The 24,160-nt window shown below is 45.7% G+C and overlaps 1 protein-coding gene across 1 annotated transcript in view; it reads right to left on the bottom strand.

Annotated features, from left to right (window-relative positions):
• The window catches only part of LOC141051039 (uncharacterized), a 33,363-nt gene extending 12,356 nt beyond the window's left edge, over positions 1-21,007 (bottom strand). The window contains 5 exon segments of the mRNA XM_073547844.1: positions 9,104-9,201; positions 9,285-9,408; positions 9,492-9,671; positions 9,801-9,950; positions 20,892-21,007. Of these exon segments, the coding sequence (XP_073403945.1) occupies positions 9,104-9,201; positions 9,285-9,408; positions 9,492-9,671; positions 9,801-9,872 (474 nt within the window). The 5' untranslated portion in view covers positions 9,873-9,950; positions 20,892-21,007.
• Positions 21,008-24,160: the final 3,153 nt, after the last annotated feature.

Below are 24,160 nucleotides of genomic sequence, written 5' to 3'. Positions count from 1 at the left end.
TGTGTGTTTTGGAACAACACAAAAAAAGAAAGAAAACAGCAAATTTGACAGAATTTCACACAAAACCCCCAAAATGGGCAGGACGAAATTGCTGATACCTTTCCAAAATTGTGGGTAAATAACTTTATTTCAAGCTTGTGATGATCGTTTAAACTTACGTGTGACAAGTAAAAAGTGTGGGCAATATGAAAATCACACCTGAAACCAGATAAAAAGGGGAGAAGTTGACTTATTCTTTGCATTTTGTGTCTTTGCGTGTTATGCTAAGCATGGAGAACCGAAGAAGAGAACTGTGTGAGGACTTGAGAATCAAAATTGTTGAAAAATATCTACAATCTAAAAGTTACAAGACCATCTGCAGAGATTTTGATGTTCCTTTGTCCACGGTGTGCAACATAATCAAGACGTTAAGTTCCCATGGAGCTGTAGCTAATCTTTTTTTTTTTAATTCGTTTATTGAACAAAAAGGAGAATAACATACATATTGGCTTATGATAATAAAATACACGCATAGCCCTTACAAATATACAGAAAACAGCAGGTTATACATTGTGAAGCATGTATATCAGTTGACTTTCACCAGCTGTTATATTATTCATTCAGATAATAAAGAACATTCCTAAACTACAACTATAACTATATCAACTGGTGCCTACTACCTGCGCAGCCTAATATCTTATATCATGTTATCTCGCATATGATGACTCAATTTTGCAAAGTAAGGTGAGAGGAATTCCACCTCTCCTAGATCTTCTCAAACTTGCCCGGGCATCCCCTATTTTGATAAAGCGTACGTTCGTATGGAACAATCGAGTTCACCAGGTCAATCCACATTCTAAGGGAGGGACATGAACCCCCCATCAACCGTAGTGCCAACACCTTCCTTGCCATAAATAGTGTTTCACGCAGAAAAATCCCATCATAATGACCCCAATTCTCCTCATCCCATACCCCAAATAAACAGGCCAGTGGTACAAGAGGAACCAGGGCCTGCATCAAGGATGACAAAAGCAGAGTCACCTCTTTGCAGTACTGTAAAATAATGGGACATTGCCAAATCATATGAACAAAATCCGCATCTGGTGAATGACATCGCAGACATTCTGATGATTGAAGTCGACCCATCCTGAAAAGTCGTGTCGGAGTTAAGTATGATTGATTAATTATATACAGCTGTATCATTCTATTATTAATAGATGGTGATACTCCGATCGGAGATTTCAGGATCTCCTCCCACTCCTCTCCCCGAGCATCAGGGATAAGTCTGTCCCATTTCCTTTTAATAGAGCATATAGCAGATTCCGCTCCCACCGACAGCATGTACGTGTATAAAGAGGAGATGAGACCCTGGGGACCCTGCGAATTAAGGATTCCTATCAGAGGCAGAGATGAAATAGTACGGTCCACACCACCACATCTCATGTGTGATTGAAGAGCCGATGTCAGCTGCAAATAACGAAAAAACTGGGATCTCGGAATATCATGTGCAACCTGTAATTGCTCAAAAGACACCAAGGTCCCCTGGTCATACAAGTCTCCCATCGAGGAAACATTATGTTGCATCCAAAAAACAGTGGATGGGTGGTTCAGTAGTTCTGGGAAATAGTCATTATTCCATAGGGGCATTTCAGCTATAAAATCTTTAAACCCAATCGCTTTCTTAATCTGTCTCCATACTAATCGCGCCAGTTGGAGCAAGGGTAGTAGACGAGGGACATTAGTCCTCTCCAACTCAAGGAAACCTAGTGGGCAGTCAGTTCGCGCAGCATGGAGTAGGTGACTTTCAGAATTGGGAAGGCAACTACCCGGCATCCATTTATTTAAAGCTTTAACTTGCCCAGCCAAATAGTATAAGAAAAAATCTGGTAACGCCACCCCACCACCCTTCCTTGGTCTCTGCAGGGTAGTCAATTTAAGTTTGGGCCTAGTTTTCCCCCAGATGAAAGATATGATCTGGGAATTGAGATTTATAAAGAAGGATTTGGGTACTATTACAGCACTATGCTGAAGGGAATAGCTGAGCTTGGGGAGTAATATTTTAATTAGGTTTATACGTCCGGCCACAGACAGCGGGAGTTTGCTCCAAGTTGTGAATTTCATTTTAACTAGTTCCAGCAGTGGGTGAATATTGAGTTGTGAGTCAAGTGTACTATTTTGAGATATATATATACCCAAATATTTAAAACTAGATACAATAGGCAGCGAGGAGAGAGCTTCTAACTGGGGCATTGGAGCGTGAGAAAGGGGTAGCAGAGCGGACTTCTCCCAATTTATATATAGACCTGAGTATTTACTGAATCTATCTATAATGGCAATTACTTGTGGTAGAGTCTCCTCCGCTTCATTCATGAATATTACCATATCATCAGCATATAGACCAATGGTATCTACCCGACCCGCTATATTTATACCTTTAATACCAGGGGAAGATCTAATACATATTGCCAATGCCTCAACCGCAAGGGCAAATAGGGCCGGGGAGAGGGGGCACCCTTGACGAGTCCCCCTATGCAATGGAAAAGACTCAGACACGGAGTTGTCCACTATAATACGGGCTTTGAGCTTCATATATAGTATTTTGATCCATTTTATAAATTTATCCCCAAAGCCATATCTTTGTAAGCACACGGAGAGGAAAGGCCACTCAAGAGAGTCAAAAGCTTTGGCAGCATCTAGCGATGCCAGTGCCCACTTGTTGTCTGGCATTAGAGAGCTATATTGGGCTATTGACTGGACCCGTCTGATGTTAATGGAAGTGCTCTTACCAGGCAAAAAACCTGTTTGATCAGTATGTATAAGGCTCAATATAATCGAATTCAGTCTGGTAGCTAGAATCTTAGTAAAAATTTCATAGTCCACATTTACTAACGAGATAGGGTGGTAAGATCCACATTCCAAAGGGTCCTTCCCCTCCATATTAAGCACTATGATATTAGCTTCGTAAAAGGATTCAAGTATAGATTTCCCTGTCCAAATTCCCCGAAAAACTTTAACCAAAAGTGGCGTTAATATATCCCTATATTTCCTGTACAATTCAATAGGGAATCCATCCGGCCTTGGGGCCTTCCCGGAGGCCATGTCTGTTATGGCATTTTCTATCTCCTCCGCAGTAAATTCAGCGTTAATAAGGGCCCGTTGTTCAGGATCTAATGTAGGGAATATCACATCTGACAGATAGTCTAAACACCCCAAGCTGTCACAGTCACTTTTAGATTCATATAATGACCTGTAGTAATCATAAAAACAGCCAAGTATTTCTTCGGTTGAAGATACCAATGAATCATTCGGCTTATGAATCTGTAGTATTGTATTTGATGTGTTATGTTGGCGCACCAAATAGGCTAAAAATTTGCCTGGTTTCCCAGCTCAAAATACGCCTGGCGAGTAAAGAATAGTTTATGCTTGGACTTAGTGTCCTTATGCTGAGCATATAACCTCTCAGCAGCCAACCACTCAGTCCTGTTACCGCTAATTTGGATAGATATATATGTAGCCTCTGAATCTTTCAATCGCCGCTCCATCTCATCATCCTCCCTTGAGGTTACCCTTTTAATATAAGAAATCATGGAAGATAAGAAACCCTTCAGATATGCCTTAAGGGCATCACAAAATAAATTGATATCTTGAGGCTCTGGGTGGGAGATGAAGAGATGAAGCAATGCAACTGATCGATCGTTCTATCTGGAGTCGCCATTAACTTTAACCAAAAAGGATTCAGCTTCCAGAACATCCTATTATTTGGTTGCCCATATTTAATTTTAAGAATGACCGGACTATGGTCTGAGATCCCCCTACTGCCATGTTCTATGTTGTCTACCCACATCGCCAGACCGCTGGATCCGAATAAATAATCTAAGTGCGATAGAGATCCCTTAGTGGATGAGTGGCAGGTATACTCCCTTGAATCAGGGTGACGCATCCTCCATAAATCTAGCCACCTGCTACCTTCCATAAATAATTACAGTTGGGTCAATGAAGAACATGCAAAACAGAAGCCGCGGAGACACCAACACATGTTTCTCAACGCAAGCAATGACCAGCCAGGTCTTTCCCCGGGAAGGAACAACCACGGGAAGGGCAGTCTCCAATGAAGGAAACCACCTATGTCAAAACATGGTATCCATCCACAGACAGCTGTTTCGGGGTATTGCCCCTCATCAGTGTGGAGTAGGAAACTGGCTGGTAGGAGCAATGCCTAGTAAAAGACTGTGAAAATGAGGATGAATGAACTCATGGAGATCAACATCCAACACTGCGGAGACACCATCACGTGTTTCTCAACGCAGTGATTCTAGAGCACTGCCCCCATCCCTTATGGGAAATATGCAAAACAGAAGCCGCGGAGACACCATCACATGTTTCTCAACGCAAGCAATGACCAGCCAGGTCTTTCCCCGGGAAGGAACAACCACGGGAAGGGCAGTCTCCAATGAAGGAAACCACCTATGCCAAAACATGGTATCCATCCACAGACAGCTGTTTCGGGGTATTGCCCCTCATCAGTGTGGAGTAGGAAACTGGCTGGTAGGAGCAATGCCTAGTAAAAGACTGTGAAAATGAGGATGAATGAACTCATGGAGATCAACATCCAACACTGCGGAGACACCATCACGTGTTTCTCAACGCAGTGATTCTAGAGCACTGCCCCCATCCCTTATTGGAAATATGCAAAACATGCAAAACAGAAGCCGCGGAGACACCATCACATGTTTCTCAACGCAAGCAACTCCACACTGATGAGGGGCAATACCCCGAAACAGCTGTCTGTGGATGGATACCATGTTTTGGCATAGGTGGTTTCCTTCATTGGAGACTGCCCTTCCCGTGGTTGTTCCTTCCCGGGGAAAGACCTGGCTGGTCATTGCTTGTGTTGAGAAACATGTGATGGTGTCTCCGCGGCTTCTGTTTTGCATGTTTTGCATATTTCCCATAAGGGATGGGGGCAGTGCTCTAGAATCACTGCGTTGAGAAAAACGTGATGGTGTCTCCACAGTGTTGGATGTTGATCTCCATGAGTTCATTCATCCTCATTTTCACATTCAACGAAGAGACTCCCCCAGACGTGCCTCCCTCTGATCTCAATGAGACCCCTCTCGAATAACTAGTGTGAAATGCATGGACAGACCATTGTACCCAAGGTTTCTGCATGCACCGAGCAGTATCTCTGGTCAGCTGCATCTCCACCAAGGCCACAATGTGACGATGATAATGTGAGAAAACCTTGATCTTTTTCCGGGGGTCTTTATACCTCTCACGTTCCATGTCATACATATCATCTCAGACCCCCTACCCACTCCGTTGAATATGGCATAGAGTACTACCCGAGCAGAATTTAGAGGCACCACATAAAGAATGAGATTGCCATTGGCTGTGACTTTTACCTAAGTAACAATCAAAACTATTGTATAAAAGAAAACAAAACAGGAACCAAACATTAGTGGAGCAAAGTCTCACACTCCTAGCAAAACACAAACAGGGGGATACCATCACTGGTCACAGTGTCCGGTAAAGTTGGTAAACTGGGTACCTGCAAGGAGAGCCCCCATTAGACCATTAATAAAAGAATTTAGGTTAGTAGTAAGTATATTAGGATTCCTTTGCAGGGGGATCCCATATGAGACCGCAGCCACTCAGCTGCCTCCGCTGGATCCGTAAAAAACAGAGGAGCCCCCATGTACGACCCGGAGCCGGACAGATCATTGAGTATATAACATTTCTCTCTTTGAGCCGCTTCTTTACATCGATGAATTGTGCCCTCTGTTTCTGAAGTTCCATGGAAGAATCCAGGAAAATCGAGATCACGGCATTGTTGAACTTGATGGGGCCTTTTTGCCATGCAAGGCGCAGAATAGTCTCTGTCTTTACAGTTGAGGAGACGTGCCAGGAAAGGTCTAGGTGGGGCTCCCGGAGGAAGGGGTTTTGTAGGGACCCTGTGAGCAGTTTCGACGGCAAACATTGGAGAGAATTCATCTCCCAAAGAAGCCTTAAGCCAACCTTCCAGAAATTGCTCAGGATATTGACCTTCTGAGCGTTCCGGGAGACCAATAATACGAATATTGTTCCAACGTATTCTATTCTCCAGGTCGTCCGCTTTCTGCCTCCAGGTGTTCACAGAACATGCCGCTTTCATTAACTTGGCCTCCATAGGCGTCATGGTGTCCTCCACCTGGGACTCTTGTCTCCACTTCTGTAATGGTCCCCTCATGGTTTGCATATCCTGTCGAAGTCATCCCATCTCAGTATATACATCCTCTATTTTCTCAGTCAGGGATGTCCTAGTCAATGAGATGGCCTGCATCAACTGTTCGGACGCCTGTTTGAGGGTCAGTTCTTCCTGCTCAGATTCTTCTTCTCCCCCAGATGGACGATTTTTACGCTGAGCTTGAGAGGGATTGGTTCTAAGAGATCATGCACTTTCAGAGGGATCGGGTCTGGCATATTCTTTCAAACTTTCTGCTGCTCCTGACCCCTTAGATCGATTCATGATCAGTGGCAGTATGGTACAGCAAGATAACTGGAGGTATATGCTCCGGTGGTTTCCCACGTCAGATGATAAACACAGCAGGGCTATTATTAAATGATTGCAGCCCAGGAATAATTCCCACACAGAGGAGCCACGTGAGCTTATGAGGACAGCGTCCGGTGCCGAGTCAACAGGATTTCTTGCGACGGGGAGGGGGATCCGCAGCACCCACAGAGACAGCAGCAGTGAAGGGAGTCCACAAGCTTCCACAGTAATGGTGCCAACGGGTATAGTGAGTATGACAGTAGGGGGGAGAAAACGCAGGGCCCAATATTTCAGGGCACTTACCGCGCGTCCCCTTTAGTCCTCAGAATGGATGTTCATTTCCCGGGTGGCGGTGCAGCTGTGAAGGCCGACGCTGGAGCTCTCACTGCCAGAGCACGCGTCTAAGATGGTCACCGCCTCGTGCAGGCCTCGCCGTCCGTCCCGGCCTCCCCAGCAGTTAGCTCACCAGAGCCGCTCCACGTCCTCCCACGGGAGTCCAGGGGGGTACCGATATCCAGGGGTCCAAGTACCGCCAGGTATATTGCAGTAATAAGGTCTTAGTTGTGTGACGTCCGTCTGCGAGTCTGGGCTGCAGTAAAACAGCACCACAAGCAACCCCAATACCCTTTACCCCTATACAGGGATCTGGATTTACAGCAGAGCCCAGGAGGTAGCTGTCTGAATAAGAGCAGCGGACCAGAGCAGGACGGTTGCCAAAAAGGGGTTAAAAATGGGACCAAAAGCGTAGTCAGGAATCCAAGTCTAAACCAGGCGGGCAGCAGAGGTACAAAAACGGCAGACAGTAGCAGAGTCAAATCCAGGCCAAGGTCAGAGTCATAAACCAGGAGGGAGGCAGAGATACAAAATCGTTAGGCAGTCGCAGCGTCAAAAACCAGGCCAAGGTCAGAGTCATAAACCAGGAGAGCGGCAAAGGTACAAAATCGTCAGGCAGGAGCAGAGTCAGAAATCCAGGCAAAGGTCAGAATCAAAGATAGCAAATAACAAACTAGCACACTGGGGAAACCAAGACTATATCTGGCGACCTGCAAGACAGGCCCCAAGGTATTTGAAGGATCAGGCTATCACCTCACAGGCTCACAGTCTGATAACAACATTTGGACGGCCCCCAGGACCAGGCCAGATGGTGATGCACCAACCCCCTCACGACTGACAGAGGAGCGGAGCCTGCGCCCACCAGATGCCTGCGCAGGAGCCCCTTTTCTGTCACCATCACCCATGGGCGAACCACAGCACCTCCTAGAGGTCGAGGCAGGAACAGCCGTCCCCGAGTCTGACAGCGACATGACAGTCCGGCGCCTCCCAGTGGCCGAGACCGGAACAGCAGTCCTCGAGTCTGACAGCAACGTGACAAGTTGCAGGATAAGGGCAGGATTCTTGGGAGTTCTCCCAACATGTGTCCTCTCTCTTCAGCTACATAGCCACGCCCCCAAGCTGTAGCTAAACTTCTTGGACGTGGTCGGCAGAGAAAAATTGACGAAAGGTTGCAACGCACGATAGTCCAGATGGTGGAAAAGCAGCCCCAATCAAGTTCCAAAGAAATTCAAGCTGTTCTGCAGACTCAAGGTGCATCAACGCAAAGTATCTTTCAACATTTTAATGAAATTAAACATTATGGCATGAGACACAGGAGGACCCCACTGGTCACACAGAAACATAAAAAGCTAGACTGTAGTTTGCCAAAATGTATGTGAGTAAGCCAAAATCCTTCTGTGAAAGAGAATTGTGAACAGATGAGATCAAGGTAGAGCTTTTTGGCAAAGTACATCATTCTACTGCTTAGCAAAAACGAATGAAGTTTACAAATAAAAGAACACAGTACCTGCAGTCAAATATGATGGAGGTTCAAAGATGTTTTGGGGGGGTCTCTGGCAGTGTATTTTTTGACTGTGAGCAAGCCATCATGAAATGTAAAGATTACCAAGTGATTTTGGATTGCAATGTAGAGCCCAGTGTCAGAAAGCTGGGTTTGCATCCTAGGTCATAGGTCTTCCAGCATGACAATGACCCCAAACATACTTCAAGAAATCTTACGAAATAGATGGAAATAAGACCCTGGACAGGTCTGAAGTAGCCAGCAATGAGCCCAGATCTAAATGGCATTGAACACCTGTGGAGAGACCTTAAAATTGCTCTTCAAATATGAGAGACCTGTAGCAGGTTGCAACAGAAGAGTGGTCCAAAACTCCAGTTGAGAGTTGTAAGAAGGTTGATGATGGTTATAGGAAGTGATAGATTACAGTTAATGGTGTACAAGCAAATACTAAGCTGACGATGCAAATAATTTTGCCCAGCCCATTTATGGAAGTTTTGAGAGAAATTATATAAAATTTGCCATTTTCTCAGTTTTTTGTGTTGTTGCAATACACACGAAGGAAATAAAAGTGTATATCAAATCATGTGTAATTGCAATAATTTTCTGGGAGAAATAATCCACTTTCTGGAAATATTTCAACAATGCCAACAGTTTCGGCCACGACTTTATAATACTGATAGATAAAACAAGACTGAACACAAGACCTTCACAGCTGTTTAAATATCATAGGAGACATCTCATGACACCTTGTCTCCATCTACCTGATGATCATGAGGAACATTGGGATCTTCTTGTTTACAGTCCTGTGGAAGAAGAGGACAGGGACATCTCTCTGGTGTTGTCCTTTTACTGGCTAGATCTGGAGGAAATACATACAGGGACTGAATTCATTCTTTACATACAGATAATTATAGGCCATTTATATTTAGTCCTGTCTATTACCTGGTGATGTGAGGGGCTGGGGAACCTCCATTATGATGTCTTTGTACACATCTTTGTGTCCTTCTAAACACTCCCACTCCTCCATAGAGAAATAGACAGCGACATCCTGACACCTTATAGGAACCTGACACATATAATGATACAGTCATCCTCCTGACTCCTCCATAACATTACTTTATAATAGCCCAGTATTCAAAGCAGTGTCACCTCTCCAGTCAGCAGCTCAATCATCTTGCAGGCAAGTTCTAGGATCTTCTGGTCGTCGATATTCTCACGTACCAAGGGGTGAGGTGGAGGTCCCTTGATTGAAAGATGAGGAATACCACTAATCCCAGACACAGGGTCCTGACAGAGCTCACTAGAGGTCTTCTTCACTACTGTGTAATCCTGGTTATGGAGAGACACATTAATAAATCTCACTACAGACATTTCCAGAGTCCTCACCTCTCCAGTTCTGTCCATCTGTTAGTCCCATGGATAAGAATGATGTAATGTGACGTCATCAGAATCTCTCACCTCTCCAGTAATCCAGAAGAGGATCTCTAGGGTGAGGTGTAATATCCTCTCCGCCATCTTGTCTCCATCCATATCAATCTTTGATAAGTAAATTAGGACAATTCTCTAATATAGAAGATCTTCACTGAAAGGATCCGATATTGTAGAGACCTGAAAAAGATGAGTCGATGTATCATCATAAAAATCCTACAATTACTGTAAATCTACAATTACTGGAGATAATAAGGGAAACATAAGAGGAGATTTATTATTTTACATAATTTAGTTTTCTTCTTTACATCTGGTAATAAATCCTATATATTTAGGCCACAGACAACAAGCAGTTACTTCCTTGGAGTCGGCAGCTGAATACGTTTCTCATAGACTCATCGTCCATAACGCCAATTCTCGTCTCATTTACCGACACTGGAATCGGCATTAACAATACTGCAGGAGATATTCATTACACGTGACATGAGGAATAACTACTTCATGATGAGGACGAAATCTTCATCTTCTACTACGGCTCTAGAAACATAGTTGGCCAGAGTCCGTCACTGACTCCATCACCACCGGCCGTCTATATGTTTCCCGTCTTCCCCGCACTGTAATCTTCTATCACCTTAGATCTCAGGTCTGATTCACACACAGAAGTCTGAATCTTTTATAAAAGCTTTTTTATTTCCACAAACACCGTGGACAGAAATGATCTGATCGCAAAGTCTCCAGGTACAGTGATTTATGGGGTATATTTCTGGCCTTAGGCTTTCCTATATTTCAAGAAAAACACCAGAAAAAAAGGCAGATATTAAAATGTGTCAAAAGAAAATTGGCACCAAAATTTCTTGTAAAAAGAAAAAAAAAAACTAAAAAAGCAGAGGACACATTTTGTTAAATTTTTTAAGACGGTAAAAATTTTTTTTAAAAGAAATAACTCTTTTGGGCAGCAGAACATAGAGGTACACCGCAGGGATGGCACAGGTGCGGCTGCAACAAAAAACGTGGCAGTTTAACCATTTGATTCTCTGAAAAGCAAACATGGCATCTAAGAAGGTGTGACAGAGTTTGGCTGAATGCCCCCTGCCCACAAGTACTCAATAGTATGGGGTGGCCCAGTTACTATGCTACTTACATGCCTAATAATAGTGTCTGGGCCTGCGATGTATGAAGGTCTGTTAGGCCGAGCCAGAGGCAGCCTCTAATAAGTTACCTTTAACCCCCCATACACATTAGACTAAAGTTACATGAAAGCACTGATTTCAGGGGGTTTGGGCAAATATATAATGTATTTGTGGTTCTCCCAACAGATGATTAGAGAAGGATCTGGCATCCTGAATTTCAGAGGCTAATCCAATTATTCTTCCTGTAGAGTGTAGATAATCCTCCGCTAGAGGAGTCTGGAGGTGACTCTCTCATAGAGACCACAGGAAAGCTGGAATATTTGTGTGTATGGGGGAGTCAGGAGAGATAGTCATCTGCCAAATGACCAATCAGCCAACACTTATCTCATGTGTATGGGGCCATTAGTATTACACTGACAGGCAGTGATGATACACAGCACTACAGTAGTACAGTGCATCACTGGAGGCTTGTATGTTTATGATCGCACTGATGAGAGGTTTTTAAGAAAGGTTTAAAGTGGAAAATAATATCACAGTTTTAGCAACAAGAAATATCTGTCACTATAGGGAAAACAGAGTCACTGCACAATGTTAGTTATGTCACATCCATGACAACTTTATTATACTTTTATCCCATACACAGTGGTGTAGATAGAATGCACAAGTCCAACAACAATAGCTGTAATTGAACCCCCAACATCAAAACGAAAAAAAAAAAAAAAAAAAAATAATAATATATATATATATATATATATATATATTTGTGTCGTAGTCATATCTCTTGATTCTTGATGACCGCATGCTGTTGTTGTACTTGGCAGGCCCGGACCAGATGGTATGGAGATGAATGAGGGAGACCAAAGTCCAAAAATAAACATGCTAAAGAAGAACTTGATGAGAATTAGATACATCAGATAGCAGGCATAGCACTTTATGAATGTTTCCTCTGCAATTAGTATTATATAAGAATTAGCTTTCATTGTGGCTTGTGAAAAAGGCAATAAAAGTACTTTAGCTTTTAAAATATATATTATTCCTATATATTTGGTAAATGTAGTTTAAAAACCAGAATTTTTGATAGATTTATCTCAATTTCTGTCATCCTATTTGAAGTTGGAAATTTTGGTTTTCCCTGTATTGTACATCTTCTGGTTGTCGATGGGTTGAGGTATCTTGTTCTATTAAATGTGTAAATATGTTTGTGAAATAAAATTATATTTTAGATAACGTGTGTTTTCATCACTGCCTTCACTCTGTGGTCCAGCTCACCCAAAACCACCTCGATTGGGTTCAGGTCTGGTGACTGTGGAGGCCAGGTCATCTGGCGTAGCACCCCATCACTCTCCTTCTTGGTCAAATAGTCCTTACACAGCCTGGAGGTGTGTTTGGGGTCATTGTCCTGTTAAAAAATAAATGATGGTCCAGCTAAACGCAAACCGGACAGAATAGCATGCCGCTGCAAGATGCTGTGGTAGCCATGCTGGTTCAGTATGCCTTCAATTTTGAATAAATCCCCAACAGTGTCACCAGCAAAGCACGCCCACACCATCACACCTCCTCTTCCATGCTTCATGGTGGGAACCAAGCATGTAGAGTCCATCCGTTCACCTTTTCTGCATCACACAAAGACACGGTGGTTGGAACCAAAGATTTCAAATTTGGACTCATCAGACCAAAGCACAGATTTCCACTGGTCTAATGTCCATTCCTTGTGTCCTTTAGCCTAAACAAGTCTCTTCTGCTTGTTGCCTGTCCTTAGCAGTGGTTTCCTAGCAGCTATTTTACCATGAAGGCCTGCTGCACAAACTCTCCTCTTAACAGTTGTTGTAGAGATGTGTCTGCTGCTGGAACTCTGTGTGGCATTGACCTGGTCTCTAATCTGAGCTACTGTTAACCTGCGATTTCTGAGGCTGGTGACTCGGATGAACTTATCCTCTGCAGCAGAGGTGACTCTTGGTCTTCTTTTCCTGGGCCGGTCCTCATGTGAGCCAGTTTCTTTGAAGCGCTAGATGGTTTTTTGCCACGGCACTTGGGGACACTTTCAAAGATTTCCCAATTTTTCGGACTGACTGACCTTCATTTCTTAAAGTAATAATGGCCACTCGTTTTTCTTTACTTAGCTGCTTTTTTCTTGCCATATTACAAATTCTAACAGTCTATTCAGTAGGACTATCAGCTGTGTATCCACCAGACTTCTGCACAACACAACTATTGGTCCCAACCCCATATATAAGGCAAGAAATCCCACTTATTAAACCTGACAGGGCACACCTGTGAAGTGAAAACCATTTCCGGTGACTACCTCTTGAAGCTCATCAAGAGAATGCCAAGAGTGTGCAAAGCAGTAATCAAAGCAAAAGGTGGCTAATTTGAAGAACCTAGAATATAAGACATATTTTCAGTTGTTTCACACTTTTGTGTTAATTATATACCGTAATTCCACATGTGTTAATTCATAGTTTTGATGCCTTCAGAGTGAATCTACAATTTTCATAGTCATGAAAATAAAGAAAACTCTTTGAATGAGGTGTGTCCAAACTTTTGGTCTGTACTGATTATATATCTATATATATATATATATATATATATATATATATTTGCACAGGGTGGGCCATTTATATGGATACACCTAAATAAAATGGGAATGGTTGGTGATATCAACTCCCAGTTTGTGGCACATTAGTATACGGGCTATTTTGGATCCAACTTTATTTTTTCCAATGGGAAGAGGGTCATGTGACACATCAAACTTATTGAGAATTTCACAAGAAAAACAATGGTGTGCTTAGTTTTAATGCAACTTTATTCTTTCATGAGTTATTTACAAGTTTATGACCACTTATAAAATGTGTTCAAAGTGCTGCCCATTGTGTTGGATTGTCAATGCAACCCTCTTCTCCCACTCTTGACACACTGATAGCAACATTGTTTGAATATATATATATATATACACATATATAAACACAGACACATTAACTAGGACCTGTGGAAGCTACCCATGGTGGTTGCTAGGGCCTCTGCAGTTGTGCATGACTTACCTTGTGTGTTCAGGCTTGCAAGGGCCGCCAGGTGTCCTTTGCTATGCTGATTTGTTTCCGGCTGTGCTTAGGGTGCACATGGCCACACCTCCCCTGTTTTTATGAGGAATGGGTGTGTGCTTGAATTGCTGTCCCCAGTCTATCGCTGTGGAGCAGCTCCTATATAAAGTTCCCCTGCCCTGTGGGGCATTGCCAGAGCTTCGCATTAAGTTTCTCAGTCTTGCCATGTGTGTTTGGTGTTCAGCTCCTGTTCTGCCTGTGTTCAGATGTAGGAAAGCTGATGCCTGTTTTTCCTCCTGCTCTGGGGGCTGAGTACCCAGATCTGTTCCTGTTCAGTCTGTTATCACCTTTGGGACAGCTGATGTCTGTGTTCCTGGACTTGCCCTGTTGATGTGTTGATACCAAAGCCCTTGTTCTGATTCCTGCTGTGTGTTGTTCCTGAGGTCCTTCTGTGTCTTGAACCCTGTAACCAGTGACTGTGACTTCTTGAGAACTGACTTTCTGTGAATCACCTGGGTTCATCTTGGAAGTTGGAGTCCGGTGTTTCTGCTGAGTTTCTATTACTCTGTACTCAGCTTGTTATTTGGTGCAATCCCCAGCCGGCTCCAGTCCAACCTGGCGGTGCTTTCACCAGACTGCTTGAGTTCCTTTTTAGGTCGCAGCCAGATGTCCGGAGCCTGACGACCGTGGCCTGATGTCCGGTGTCTGACGACCGCTCCCAGAGGTCCGGTGCCTGACGTCCTCCACCTGATGTCCGGATCCTATCCTTCGCTGCCTAATGCCCGGAGCCTGCTGATCACTGCCAAATGTCCGGAGCCTGTCAATCGCTGCCAGATGTCCGGAGTCCGATGCCAGTGTTTTGATGTTCTATCTGAGATACGATCTCTGATTTCCTACCTGAAACCTGATGTCCTGATGTACACATGTCGTGCCTGAGACCTGATGTCCGCCTTGTGCCCTGTTGTCCTGAAGCCCAGATGTCCTGCCTGAGACCTGATGTCCAGCTCGAGTCCCGATGTCTTCCCTGAGTCCTGATGTCCTACTTGAATCCTGATGTCCCGTCCGTGTTCCGTTGTCCCATCCCAGTTCCGATGTCCCGTCCGTGTTCCGATGTCCCATCCGTGTTCCGATGTCCAGCCTATGTATAGATGTCTAGCCTGTGTTCAGATGTCCAGTCCGTAGTCCAATTTTCTTGAGTCGGTCCCGCTCGTGTTCCTGGACAGATTCCTCCTCCGTGGTTCCCAGGATTCTCCAGCTCTGTTCCCTGGTGATGGTCCCGCCAGTGAGCCCTGGACCTGACCAGCCGATGTCAAGTTCTGTAGAGCCAACGCTCCTGGAGCTGTGCTATCCGTGTCTTGCTTGTGTTCTGATGTCCTGCCAGTTTCCTGGGGTCTTAGGCTAGTTTCACACTAGCGTATCTTCACGCAGCGCACGGCGCAGCTAAGCCCTGCCCGCCCCCTCCGGTCATCTCCTCCCTACTATCGCACAGCGCTGCATGCGATCTGCGCACCCTATGTTTAGCATAGGGTGCGCAGACCGTGCGCTAGTAGGATTTTTGCATGCGCTGCGCACTTTTGAAGGTGCGCAGAGCGCACCAAAATTCAACATGGTGCATTCGGCGCACCTTCAAAAGTGCGCAGCGCTCGCAAAAATCCTACTAGCGCACGGCCAGCGCACCCTATGCTAAAGATAGGTGCGCAGATCGCATGCAGCGCTGTGTGATAGTAGGGAGATGACCGGAGGGGGTGCGGCAGAGGGCGGGGCTTAGCAGCACCGTGCGCTACGTGAAGATACGCTAGTGTGTAACTAGCCTTACCCGTGATGGCTCCTGCCATTGTCTGAAGGCTGTCCGAGGTCGGTGTCTGATGTTCTGCTGCTGTGCTACACCTGCGGCCTGAGAGAGAGAGGCCTTCCTAATATGCCCGTGCCAGATAACCCTGGACTGCATCAACCCATGATGACCCTAACTATCGTCTGAAGTCTGCCCGAGGTCGGTGTCTGGTGTTCTCCTGCTGTGCCTGTGCTACTCCTGAAGATGAAGTATGAAGTCCTCTTAGGATGCCAATGCAGGATGACCCTGGACTGCGTGAACCCGTGATGACCTCTTGCTTCGCCTGTCAACCTGAGATGTGTATTTTTAAACAGCAGACAAAAAGGCAGCAACACTTACCTGCCCAGATCTTGAAACAAATGCACTACAGGGTGCAGCCTGCCCATATAGGAAGATGTCAGCAACACAGGTGCAAAATACCATATCAACAGCCACTCTCTCACTAGGGCATTGTTCACACAAAGGTACCGCACAGTTTCTGGTTCACAGCCTATTAGTCACGCCCCTACTTTTCGATTAGGCGGGCTGACCAGCAAACTCTCAATGCATAGCCTTGTGAACACCCCTCATGCGAGACCAGACGTGGCTGGGCTTGGCTACACCCCGAAAAATATAGTGCAAAAAATAAAATAGTGAGGTATTAGTTGATATTTTGGCAAAAATACGTGAGCCCGTAACCTGCGCCAAAGGTCCCCACGCTTATAGGTCACTACACTAAACTAAATAGCAAAGTCACTAAAGAAGACTCAAGGTCTCCAAAAATTAATTTTTAAACAGCAGACAATAAGGCAGCAACACTTACCTGCCCAGATCTTGAAACAAGAATTTTTGGAGACCTTGAGTCTTCTTTAGTGGCTTTGCTTTTTAACCTGAGATATGTACCCTTTGTGATGTGCGTAATAGGGAACCTGGTGTCTAGATGTCTTTTGCTTTATTTAAGTAAACTTTATGTTTCTTCATACCTGAAGTTGTGCAGTGTCTTTTAGTCCTGCATATGGTCATCTTGGCCACAAGCTCAGCTGCCACAGACCCCGATCGCTACCCTTCCCTATTCCGGGTAGGCCCAGGTCCCCCTCTGTGTTCCAGTGGGTCCACATTCCATGATCACCTGGGAGCATTGGCTGGGTAAGCCACGCTGTATCCGCAATTGTAACACACGCCGGAACGCATATTGGATTTTCATTGCATTCCACCAATATAGAAAAGTCCTATTTCTGAGATCAGCATCATGAGAGACTAAAATCATGTATCGTCCATCCTCACATCATGAAATAGACATGTATATCTACTTTATTACTACATAAAATATGGGATGATGGCCCACAGTATATTGCTAAATAGTCAAATGTGACTCCTATTGCATAATAAGAGATATAGAAGGATCACCACAATTGTTAGTTACTAAATAGTATATGTCGGATATAACTGGTAAGAGATAATTCTGATATAGAAGCTCAGACATCTCGATGAAGTATAACAATATGTGAGACCCATTCACAGGAAGCTGAGTAGCAATGGGTAGAGGATAAAATCCAAATGCAATGTAATCCAGAAAGGGGCTGTAGTTCTACAAAACAAGCATTGGAAAATTGCTCAGTGAGTCCCTTAGGGACTAGTGAATCCAGTCTAAAAATCCTCTCACTTTCCATTTTGAGGACACATCTATTGTGATCACCTCCTCTCAGGTTGGGTTTAACCACCTCAACGATACAAAAGTAAATGTCTCCGGTTTCACTGTTCATGTGTCTCACTAATGGGGTGTCCCGACCATAGTGAATATCACCCAAATGCTCCCCCACTCTCCTCCTAAACTCCCTCTTTGTCTTTAATAAATAATCTAAGGGCAGGTGAATGTGGCCACATATACAAATCCTGAGGTTTTACAGTTGGGATAATCTCTCTATAAAAAGGTTTTACCCATGGAGGAACTCGAGAAAGATTTACATGGTCTCATCCAATTACATGTACCTGTTACTCGTGTTAACCCAATTTTTTCTTGGTCTCTTGGTCAGGCTTGGAGGAATGTGCCTCTCCCGTTTTTCCACAATCGTGCAGAATCATCTGTGACAGTAGAACATTCCCTTGTCATCCATAAAAATTGGCCCTTCAGTATTCCTTTTTTTTTTTTTAGGAGAATGCGGTGGTGGCTATCCCACATCAATAGTTTATTAGTGCTTGTATGTTTATTGTAGTTGAGTGTGCCTAGGGTCCAATCATGTTTTTTCTTGATTAGTACATCCAGGAAAGGAAACTGGTAATAACTAAGCTCCGATGTAAATCTCAGGCCCACTCTATTGATGTTGATTTCCTTGACAAATTCAAGAAATTGTTCACTCGGCCCTGACCAGATAATAAAAATGTTGTCATTATATCTATACCATACTCCAATATATAGATGCCACCACTTATGCCACCTGAATATTGTGGTTTCCTCCCACTAGCCCCGGAATAGGTTAGCATTCGAGGGGGCACAGGGGCTCTCCATCTCAGTAACCCTGAGATGGTGGAAGTACTTCCTTTCAAAAAGAAAAAAGTTATGAGTAAGAGTGAAATTTAGAAGATCCTCCATGAAGTCATTTTATCTACTAGACTCTATTGATCTCAATTTCAAGAAATGTCTTACCCCTCTGATACCACCCTCATGCGGTATATTACTGTACAAAGCCTCTATATCTAATAAGGCCTGCTCCCCTATATGCATATATACATGCTCCAGGATATATAAGTAGGCAAGCAGGCAAAGGTAAAACCATTTTCTAGAAATATTATTTCAATTAAAAAACTTCAGGACTTATTCTAACTGCAGGACCTCAGGCGGTACTGTGGGAACATTATACTGTGCGTGTGAGTGGATAGGGGTACTGTGGAAACACTATACTGTGTGTGCAGGGATGACGGTAGTGTGGGAACATTATACTGTGTGTGGGGGATGAGGGTATTATGTGAGCATTATACTTTGTGTGGGGGATGACGGTACTCTTGGATCATTATACTATGTGTGTGGGGGTGGCGATACTGTGGGGACATTATACTGTGTGTGGGGGTGGCGATACTGTGGGAACATTATACTGTGTGTGGGGGATGACAGTACTGTTGGACCATTATACTATGTGTGTGGGGGGATGGAGGTACTGTGGTAACATACTTTACTGTATAGGGAGATGAAGGTACTATGGAAACATTATACAGTGTGGGGGGATGGAGTTACCGTGGGAATATTATAATGTTAGGGGGATAGAGGTACTGTGGCAACATTATACTGTGTATTATTTATATTATTTATTATTATAGTGCCATTTATTCCATGATGCTTTACATGTGAGGAGGGGTATACATAATAAAAACAAGTACAGTAATCTTAAACAATACAAGTCAGGACTGGTACAGAAGGAGAGGGGACCCTGCCCACAATGGCTCACAATCTACAAGGAATGGGTGAGGATACAGTAGGCGAGGGTAGAGATGGTCATGCAGCGGTTTGGTGGATCGGTGGTTACTGCAGGTTGTAGGCTTGTCAGAAGAGGTAGGTCTTCAGGTTCTTTTTGAAGGTTTCCATGGTAGGCGAAAGTCCGATATGTTGGGGTAGAGAGTTCCAGAGTAGGGGGGATGCGTGGGAGAAATCTTGTATTAGATTGTGGGAAGAGGAGATAAGAGGGGAGTACAGGAGGAGATCTTGTGAGAATCGGAGGTTGCGTGCAGGTAAGTACCGGGAGACGAGGTCACAGATATATGGAGGACACAGGTTGTGGATGGTTTTGTATGTCATGGTTAGGGTTTTGAACTGGAGTCTTTGAGTAATGAGGAGCCAGTGCAGGGATTCACAGAGGGGAGAGGCCAGGGAATAGCGGGGAGACAGGTGGAATAAGTCGGGCAGCAAAGTTTAGAATAGATTGGAGGGGTGCGAGAGTGTTAAGGCCCCATTACATTTCGCGATGCACCAGCGATCCCGACCACGATACGACCCGGTCAGGATCGCTGGTGCATCGCTAAATGGTCGCTAGTGAGCTGCCAAACAGGCAGATCTCACTAGCGATGCAGCAGCGGTCGGCGGTCGATACTTACCGTGAGACGAAGCGATGTTTTCTTCCGCCCGCGTCCATGGCTCGCTCGTCAGCACCAGCAGGAAGCCGATGACGAGAAATGGACCAGGCCGATCTCGCGCTATCAGCGATAACCCACGGGGGAGCCAGTTGGAGGTGAGTATCACATGTAGCGATATCGCTGCTTCGTCACAAAATCGGTGACGCTTTAGCGATATTGCTAGCGATATCGCTATGTGTAAAGGGCCCTTTAGAGGGGAGTCCGCCCAACAACTGCCTTTTTCTCCCTCCCCCTTAAATATTTTCCTGTAGCTCACCGAACAAAGCATATTCCATCAATTGGGACTGGATGTGAGACCTCCAATGGTGACGGCTCCCGAGTCTACTGTCCCCAACGTCTCAATGGGCCTAGGTTTGGGAACACAATGGGAGTGAGACCTTGATACAGATGAGATTGATAGAGTCTGGCCTTAGGTTTACATAAGATCCATCCTGCTCATCTTCATCTGCTGGCTGTCACTGAATAGAAATATTGATACTTGAGGATGAACTGACGAGCAAGCAAATAAATAATAAAACACATCAAGCAAATTAACTATTAAATTACAATAATATTGATGTAACCAGTGCTCCATGCTGGAAAAAGCCTCTATGTCTTAGAGCTGTGGACTCCACTCTACGTCCATTCATCCTATAGTCTTTAGTAAGTGGCAATATCCTCACATGTGGGAACATTATACTGTGTGTGAGGGATAATGGTACTGCGGGGACATTATACTCTGTAGAGGGACATCATACATACTTCATAAGGGGCATAATGGGGGATTAACACAGTGTGGGGGCCAAGAAAGGGGCCTTGTACTATGAGAACAATCCGTTTCCTCACTTCCTGTCTTCCATAGTTGGGTTTTATGTATCTATTACAGGAAACAGAACAAAAACTTTATGACTCTTATAAAGTGGCAACAATAACACCAAAAGAGTCTCAGCACTGAAAGGGTTACTGCCCCCTGCCCCCACCCAGTAATGGAGGGGTTACTGCCCCCTGTGCAGCCCAGTAATGGGGAATCTCCAGCACCTACCTCCACCTGCAGAGCCGCACACCACATATATGGCTGCTCTGTGCGCACAGGACCTGGGATGAGGTCACAGGAGGGGAGGAGTCAGGGGGTCACATGATCAGGGGCCTCAGTGTATGCAGGACTCTGCTGTGCTGGTTGTCATGGTGCTGGATGAAGGGGAAGTTTCTGTGTGGGGTCAGGAGGGGGTTTTCAGGGTGGATGTAGCAGAGCCAGAGGCGTAGCTAGGGTTTTGGTTCAGGGGGGCTAAACTTCTGCGTGGGCCCCTAAACAGAGAACTTCAGCAGATGACCGTGCTGTTGCCAAAAATAAGCTATATAATATATATATATTTCATTATTGCGGCGTCAGCGTGGCCCACCAGTGCGCGCCGCAATAATGGAAGAGAGAGCGTCACAATGTGGTAATAGCAGGTACGCAGGATGCAGTGACGAGACGCGAGACAGATAAAACTTTAAACAGTAACTTTTATAGATAAATGCCGTTAGGGCTATTTTAAGCAACCAACAGAATAACAGTAGTTGTCCTCGCAGGGAGCAAATACACATAAACAAGTATTGGGAGAACACGACTACTCCGGCAAAGACCGGTCACTATAGGGCCGCGGAATGGCCGACTACGGGTCCTTAGTTACTATGTGTCACTTATCCATCCTAACATCCCTCAGCGTCCTGTTCAACGGTGTGTCGGCGTCGCAGCCACTGGGCCCAGCCGCTGAGGATCTGGCGTAGCCTTCGGGCGTTCCGACGCCCAGGAGAAGCAGGGGCACAGCAGGCCCGCGAGAGTTCTTTGGCGGGATGTCCCCCAGCGGAGGCAGCGGGATACCGCCTGGGAGTGGGAGAGTGAAGGTCGCAACTCACTGAAAGGGGCTGGCAGCGGCGGTGATAAGTGGCGGTTGATAGGCCACAGGCGCAGCCTGCAGCCGCACTGGAGGATCCGCGGTGGGCGCAGGCCCAGCCCCTACCACGGACTGGAGCGGGGCGGTGGCAGCTGCGGGCGGCAAAGGAGAAGTCACCGCCGTGGTCGGTAGTGAAGCGGCAGAGGCTGCGGGCAGCAGCGAGGAGGCCGCAGCCACGAGCTGGAGTGATGCGGCGTCGACCGTGGATGGCTGTGAGTAGGCCGCAGCCGAGAGCTGAAGTGAGGCAGCAGTCTTCTTTTATCGGTAAGCTCGGCGCCGTCTCCTTGCGGTCCACCGAGAGTCTCCCTCCTGTCGCTGTCCTCCTCTCTAGAAGCTGCTCGTGGCTCTCGCTCTCTGGCCCTCACCAAGTCTCCACCTCCTTCTCTCTCTTTCTGCTGACTCATTCCATCTGGCCCTCTCTGCCCCTCTTATCTGGACTCCTCTCCCAACTGCCCTGTCAGTCTCAGCAGTCCATCCCCTAGCTCTGCTCCCTGGAAACAGATACCCCAGGAACGTAGAAGATGGTCCCCTCGGTTCCGGCCCGGGTACTCGGCGGAGGTCTCTCCTCCTACACTCCCCCATCCTGTATGCTTGGCAGTCCTCGGGCGAGGGTCTTGGTAGGCTTGGGTTGGCCTTTTGAGACAAAAGTTCCTGTTGCCATCCGAACTGATCCTGTTCGTAGCGTTCGGGGGTTTGCCAGCTGTTGACCACTCGGAGCGTCTTGGTTCAACTGTGGTGGAGCTTTCTGGGGTGGTGGCCGATGGTGGACTGGCCGATTCTGGTGGGCTGGCGTGACTTGCTGAGATATTGTTCCTTGGATGACCCGCTTGTACCGCTGGGCTATCTTCTTCATCATCTAGGTCCCAGACCGTAGGCATTGATTCGGGGGCCTGAGGAGTAGGTTCGGGTCGCACGGGATCGTTGGATGTACAGGACCGCAACATATTACGGTGCACAGTACGAGTGGGAAGTGCCCCGTCCCTTTCAGGTCATATCTCGTACACAGGCCCATCGGGGCTTATTCGGCGCAATACTCGGTAAGGACTCTCTTCCCACCGTGGTTCTGGGGGCGCTGGTCTAGTACGAGTACTCGATCCCCAGTCTGGAAGTCGGTGGGTGGAGGTCGAGTCCCCCCTGGGTGCTCTATGTCCTGGAGTTTTGTCTGGACGATGCAGTGAGTCCCCTACTCATATAGCCGGTAACTCGGTGCACCCAGTTGTTATAGACCCACACTAGTTCAGGGACATACTCAGGTCAGCGGGCCTTCCGGTCACTCTCCAGGGTATGCAACATTTGAATTAGTGTCCGATTAAAGCATTTGCAGGCCCCGATTCCCTGTGGGTGGTATGGTGTGGTCCGGGATTTATTGATACCATAGAGACGATGTAGCTCCTCCATGACCTTCCCCAGGAAGCATGCTCCCTGATCTGAATGTATCCGTTGAGGGCAGCCGTACACTTGGATAAAGTTCTTGCAGATTGCATAGGCGGCTGACTCCGAAGTTTGATCTCGGGTGGGGGTTACCACAGCAAATTTAGTGAAGTGATCCACATGACGAGACAATGTTCATACCCCTGGTATGCAGGGCCAATGGTTACATAGTCCACCGTCAAGAGCTCGAGCACGGGCCCGTTGTGCGGGTGGTTTAGCTAGTTTGCATAGGCGGCAGGCTGTTAAATATTATTAGTTATGGATTTATATATTAGTTATGGAGTTGTATTCTTATTACACCCAGTTCTGTACTGGACATTGCCTTCCACTGACACTGCATGTGCTATTTTAGCAAGTTGTAAATGTCAGCTCCACTACATATTTAAGTTTAGCTCATGGTAAAAGTTCGACTCCATATATACACAGATCACTTGCTTTAAGAGACGTGTATAATTCATGGCTAACTCTAGAGGGCGCTTGCTCCCTCCCCATCATGAGACACAGACGCGAGGATGTCATCTCTGCACGGACATAGCATTGAATGGACAGACAGCTGATATGTAACTTTACTACGTAAGAAGCCTAAGAGAGACAGGCCATTTGCCATGTGAGATCCCAGAGAAAGAAGGTGACAAGCTTTTGCTATGAACTAATGGACAATCTCTCTTTCACCTATTTTTATGTTTTTCTGTAATAATCTTTTCTTTGATGGAAGAATCCAAATAAACCACTACATTTTATCTGGTAACTAGTCCTAAGTATTTTACAAGAATACGCATTATTTTACACAGGCCTGGCAAGTTTCTTCCACAGCAGCGTGCAAGCGCGGATGGTACACTATCTGCTGCAACCATTGCAATGTCTTCTGGACTCCGAAGTGAGCCCCCTTTTGGTGGGCTTCCCATGCCAGTTCACTGAGTTGGGCTCTGGGCACGACTACCTG

The sequence above is a fragment of the Dendrobates tinctorius genome, unplaced genomic scaffold, assembly GCF_039654945.1.
Source record: "Dendrobates tinctorius isolate UK_male_01 unplaced genomic scaffold, ASM3965494v1 ptg000155l, whole genome shotgun sequence".
NCBI lineage: Eukaryota > Metazoa > Chordata > Amphibia > Anura > Dendrobatidae > Dendrobates > Dendrobates tinctorius.
This window is presented reverse-complemented; position numbering and strand designations above follow the sequence as displayed.